This window comes from Octopus bimaculoides, chromosome 11 (assembly GCF_001194135.2).
Source record: "Octopus bimaculoides isolate UCB-OBI-ISO-001 chromosome 11, ASM119413v2, whole genome shotgun sequence".
NCBI lineage: Eukaryota > Metazoa > Mollusca > Cephalopoda > Octopoda > Octopodidae > Octopus > Octopus bimaculoides.
In genome coordinates this window covers 42,130,438-42,136,724 of record NC_068991.1, presented here as the reverse complement: position 1 = coordinate 42,136,724, position 6,287 = coordinate 42,130,438, and the positions used below count along the sequence as shown (strand labels likewise).

General features: G+C 34.6%; 1 protein-coding gene across 2 annotated transcripts in view; it reads left to right on the top strand.

Annotated features, from left to right (window-relative positions):
- Positions 1–6,057, top strand: part of LOC106881588 (solute carrier family 46 member 3) — a 40,069-nt gene extending 34,012 nt beyond the window's left edge. For both annotated transcript variants that reach the window (XM_052971753.1, XM_052971755.1), the window contains exons 3-4: positions 1,860–2,016; positions 4,342–6,057. In XM_052971753.1, the coding sequence (XP_052827713.1) occupies positions 1,860–2,016; positions 4,342–4,552 (368 nt within the window). In that variant the 3' untranslated portion in view covers positions 4,553–6,057. The remainder of the gene's footprint in view (positions 1–1,859; positions 2,017–4,341) is intronic.
- Positions 6,058–6,287: the final 230 nt, after the last annotated feature.

The window sequence follows — 6,287 nt, the reverse complement described above, 5'->3', positions numbered from 1 at the left end:
AAATAGCTGTTACGTGGTAGCAGGGCGTGCTAGAAATAGCAGCCAAATCTTTGGAGGTGAGATATGTTGAATGCACTAAAAAAAACTTGTGGAAAAAATTATTTCACACCGAGGTTACAAACGGGCCTTTTACAAAATATTTACAGTATTTTTAAAGTCATTTTCACTTGAAAATATTTTTTAAATATGCCAAAAAATCTTTGTAATGATTTTCACTTGAAAATAATTTTAAAAAACATTAAAATATTGTCTGTTTCAAGAAAGCTAAAATATAAATACGTACTGTACAAACAACTTACATTTTTGAAATCACATTCACTTACAAATATTTCTAAATGATTAAAATATTGTGTTTAACAAAAGCAAAAACAGAAACATTTACTGTAGAAAATAAATCGTATTTTTAGTTGTCAAGTCAGTCTAATTGAAAGGTAAGAGTTTCTTCCCTTTCAGGAATATTTTATTTTCGGAATATTTTCTCATTATGCACCATTTTGGGTACTTATACCTCGAAAACTCCTAATATCTCCACAACCACTTGTCCAAATTACGCGAAGTTTGTTTTATACCGTTCATATTTACATTTCAGAGGAAACTTATTTCATATTCATATTTTCCCATTATGCGCCAGTTTGACTGGGTAACATTGCAAGCAAGGAAGCAAGAGTCAAGCTGACTTTTAATGTATTATAGATTCCTTCAAATTAAGTCAGTGAGCTGGCAGAGCTGTTAGTACGCCGGATAAAATACTTAGCAGTACTTTGTCCGTCTCTATGTTCTGAGCTCATATTCTACTTAGGTCGACTCTGTCTTTTATCCTTTCGGGGTCGTTAAAATATATGTACAAGTTGAGTGCTTATGTAGTTGTAATCAATTGTCCCTCTTCTCTAAAATTTTAGGTTTTGTGGCTATAATAGAAAGAATTGTTTATTCTTTCAAAGAAGGTGGCAAGCTGGCGGAATTGTTGATATACCGAACAAAATGCTTAGCAGCATTTTATCCGCTCTTATGTTCTGGGTTAAACTTACACCGAAGTCAAATTTATCTTTCATCCTTTTGGGTCGATAAAATAAGTACCAGTTGAGCACTGGGGTCTCTGTAATCAAATCACTTCTCCCCAATAATTTCAGGCCTTGTGTCTGTTGTAGAAAGGATTATTTATTCCTTCAAATTAAGGTGGTGAGCTGGCAGAGCTGTTAGCATGCCACACAAAATACTTGGCAGCATTTCGTCCGTCTTTACGTTCTGAGCTCAAATTCCGCTGAGGTTGACTTTGCCATTTATTTTTTCGGAGGGAGCACAAAGGTCAATAAAATGAGTACTAACTGAACATTCGAAGTGATTGACTAACTCTTCTCCTCTCCCTAAAATTGCTGGTCTTGTGTCAAACTTTAAGACCATTAATATATTCCTTCTGTGCTCAAATCCAGTTGAGGTTAACTTTGCCTGTCATCCTTCTGGAATCAATGAAATAAAACATCAATCATACATTAGAGATGATGTAATCGACCATTTCCCCCCTCTCCCCTCAAAATTGCTGACCTAAATTAAAACCTATATTTCTTCATAAGGGTGGTGAACTGGCAGAATTGTTAGAACATGAGAAAAAATGCCTTGAGGCATTTGTTCCGGCTTTTTACGTTCCTAGTTCAAATTTTGCCAAGGCAATTTTACTTTTCCTCCTTTCGGGATTGATAAAGTATCTGCCAAACGAATGCTGGGATAGATATAATCAACTGAATTCTTTCCCCTACCAAATTTCTGGCCTTGAGCCCTTATAAGAAACATTTATTCTTTCATTCATTGATTCCTCTAGTAATTTATTCTGCCATTTTTATCTCCTTCCCCCAAATGTACAGGTTCAGTTTTTGCGGGTCTTGGAACAGTAGAAGCTATTTGTGGAATGACCAGTTCTTTGATGTTAAACTCTATTTATGCTCACACTTTACTCTGGATGAAAGGATTTGTCTTCGTGGTTGTGGCCATCTGCTGTGTTGCTCCAGCATCACTTTTACTGTAAGTATTTAATTGTTTTTATATTGTTGTTTTTTCACATCCACCCCATTAAATCAATAAAAAGGTAATGTGCGTTGTCGAAGATGGGTCTTTTGTTTTGTTTGAGCCATATTTCAGATGTGAAAATAAAAATTTAAAAAAAAACTTAGAAACATTGTGTTTCAATAAAAATGAAAGAAAAAGTATTACGAAAAGTGAGTTCAATTTTGAAACGAAACTGCTCCCCAAACACAATTTTCTAGTAGTTTAACATCTCCTTTCAGTGCAAGTACTGTCTCATCTTTCCAGGGTGTTTAAAGAATTGGGGTAATAGCTCATATACTGAGTTGAAACTTCCTGTAGACCGTTTGATGAGTCTTTAGCGAAGCAGCGCGTCCCCTAAACCATTGGCTCTTAAATATATCTCTAAAAAGTTCTATTCCTCTAGAATCAATGACAAGACATTTGTAATGGTAATGGTTAAGGTGGAACCGAAGTCACCAATGTAACGGTTTGTATTATGATATATGTTGGTTATTGGCAGTTAGCGATTGTAACAAGTGTTACTGTTGCAGATGTGCAAGATGAACGAAGAACAGTGATTGAATTTGTAAAGAAATATTTATTTACTGTTACTTTGTATATATCCAAAACCACGATGGGTTAGTGTGTATAATTAGTAAATGGAAAAGCATACGAGGTAAAAAGAGTTACTTTCGTCCAGTATATGTGTACACGTTCTCGTAGTAGTAAACCATAGATAGTTATAGAATGATGTAAGAGAAAAGAAATTGAGCTAGTGAGAGTTATAGAGTCGAGGGCGGTTGTGTTTCATAGTTGACTGATTGTAACCTTCTTTCTCCCTCTCGCCGTGTCTTTAGTGGTTGCCTACTTGTGGCTATGACTCTAGTTGTCTCAGTTCACTAACTGTTGCTCTCGCTAGCTGATTTTGGCTTACCAAATTCTTGTATTTATAACTATCGCAAGATAGTAAGAAAAAGAGACATATTGTTGAGAACAATGGATTTTGTTGGAGGTCTGTTATCTCCATTCTAACTTGTAGTAAAATAAAAGAGGTTAGAAGGGTGAAGTGGCAAAAACATAATTCTGCTTAGCGAAGGCGTCTGGTAAATGTAACTGCTGTCACTCACAAGAAATCTATTGTTTTACCTTGAGAAAAGTGCTGTTGAAGAGTTAAGTGAAATTTGGCGATCGAGGATCGAATCCACGCCATGCCTGCATGAAGCCACTACACATTGATTCTATTGAACCTATTGATCTGTTATATCCATGGGTTATTGAGCTCAGCCCTGCAAATTAACAGAACATAAATTATTTTTATAGTGTCTCATCCTTACAAAGGTGATCTATACAATCCTATGATATTTATTTATAGATTGGTGAACTGGGTCATCGAGTGTTTTGTATTGGTCAGGAATACTAGTTCATCCTATTGATTTGACAAACGCAACTCAATGTATCTCTTTTTTTCTATTTAACTATGGTGAATGTATACCAGACAGTATGTAGGTGTTTGTGGCAAAAGACCAACGACTAATCTCGAGAGAGAAAAATACCACCAACTTTATTGTAGCAGACATTGAGAGGGTGGTAAGAAAGAGAGGTGGTCACTATTCAGTGGGAAAAAGTAAGCTCCAGCAAGCCAGCTCTTCAACGGAGTTTCGATTCCGCTACATTGTTAATGTTAAGGTTATCTCTACAGGTTTTCTATAGCAATTATAGCCAGCACTGATTTTGTTACGACGTTTCGTATCCGAGATGCCTTATGTAAACAACTATGAAATCGAACCAACTTCCAGGAATGTTCTTAATAATTAAAAGTGGAATATCCAATAACGTTACACCGCTATATTTAGTGGTTATTTAAGCATGTGGAGGGTTAATGGGTTGGATGGGTGGTGATGAAGGAGCAAAAACTCCTGAAATATGGCATATACACCTGTTACCCATTTTTCATCTTTGACCTCATTATTGTTTACATCAGGTGTCTCGGATACGAAACGTCATAGCAAAATTAGTGCTGGCTATAATTTCTATAGAAAATCTGTAGAAATAACCTTAATAAGTGATGTAATAGCACTACTAACACAGCGGAACACAGTATTGACTTATAAAAGCATCTAATGTACTTTGTAGTGTACTATGGATGCATAACGAAATACGGAGTTGCTAAAGGTCATTGATAACTGTTAATGCTATTGGGAAGGAAACAAACATTACAACTCTTGTTTTTACTCCCTAAAATGCTTTCATAGTCTAATGCATACTTAAGGAACACTTGTATAATTTTAGAATGATTCTGCACAGCTTCCAATGTCTTTTCAGAGCTCTTCATTTTGTGATCAAGAAAGAGCAAAAAAAGCAAGATGAGGTAACTGTCAACTCAGTGGAAATGGAATGTAAAGACGGCACACCAAGTACCTCACAGAGCAATAATGAGAATGGAATGAAACACGGTGAAGTCGAAGAAGAACGAAAGGAGAGTAAACATGGTAAAACTACAAAAGGGGAAAACAATCTAGGATATATGAATTAGGATGAAGGAGTTTGTTAAATGTCTGCAAAGCTGACCTATTTTTGTTGTTATTTCAGCGAACTTTAAAATCACTCAGTATGACAAAAACAATATATCACCTATAGCAAAAAAGGAAGTAGGTCACTTTATATTTTCGTTGAGATATTGATATGGTGGCTATGTGTTGTTTTAGACATTTAATCTCATCGTTTGCGCTTCGTTAGCTCTGCTTCATTCCCTTTAGTTTCATGTATGGGCAACCTTTTTCGAGAAGCGAGCTACATGAGACATGGATCATAGTTAGGTGGGCTGCACTACTAAAAGATTCAAGGTAATTTTTCGTTGGTGTGCCATTCAGAAGGTCCTGTGGGCCGCAGTTTACCCATGACTGCTTTAGATTATTCACAAATCATTTTGAAAATCCATCTAAAAACTATCTAAGTAAAGGATACAAGAAGTATTTGAAAAATACACCGATTGACATATAATGTAAATATAAAAAAAAGAAAAAAAAGGCTGAGATTAATTGTTTGAAAAACTCATGCTATTTCAGAAGTTTTTATGTCGTATACTATTAACTTGGTACTGACTCAACCACAAAAAAAAAAGGCAAGCAGAGCCCAGGTTTCAAGAAGCGAGGATTAGGAAAGAGAAAAAATGTATACCAAATTCATCTATTTATCTACTAATTTAAAATCAGTATTCTAAAACAACACTCTATTGAACTTTTTTCTAAATTAAATACTATATTAACCAGCAAATTAAGCCATAAAAAGAGGGATTGAATTGAGAGTGAAGATGCATTAACGCGACATACCTACACAACTGTACCCCACTTCGACTTTGTTTCCTCACAACTTTCAGAAAAACGGAAATTTTAAAATGAAATCTACAAATATCCTTCAGAAGGTGAAGATTCCTATTATATCGAAATTTGTGGTGAAATTATTTTTCGTATGGAGTGGGGAGAGGAGTTTAGAATAATTCACACGAGTTGACTTTGTCTTTTCATAACTTTAAGAAAAGTAAGTAATTTTTTAAATGAAATTTTCTTCGCATACCTTTCAGATAGTATAGATTACGATTATATTGGAATTTAATGTGAAAAAACATGGTGGGCATGCACACATACATACCGACACATATCACATATATATCTAGAAAATGAGCCTTGTAATTTCGAACAAATTATGTTGTGTGTTAGTTTGTATTTGTGCATGGCCACCAATTAACTTTTTTTTTTTCACATAAAATTCCAATATAATTGTAATTTACACCATCTGAAAGCTAGTTGTCGAAAATTGCAGAAAATAATATGTATCTTTCTGAAAGTTATCAGGAAACTAATTCGGGTGAGGGAACATTTGTGGGTAGGTATGCTTATTAAAGCAATCAACTTCACCTGATATTAAATACAAAAGATGGCAATTTTGTCATTAAAATAACATCGATTCAGTTTTGCTATTAATTTTTATTTGTCTCTTTTTACTATATAATAATTAATGAATAAATTATTTATAAAATAATTTTCAATCCTGTTATTATTCCTTATGATGTTTAGACCACGATTATATCCATCCCAGTACTCAATTGGTAATATTTTATCAATCCTGAAAGGATAATAGGGAAAGTCGACCTCGGCGGAATTTGAACTCAGAATATAAAGACGGACAAAATACCGCAAAACATTTTATTCGGCGCGGTAATAATATTAAGTGCTGGCATGGTTATGTGGCTAAACAGTTCGCTTTGCAAG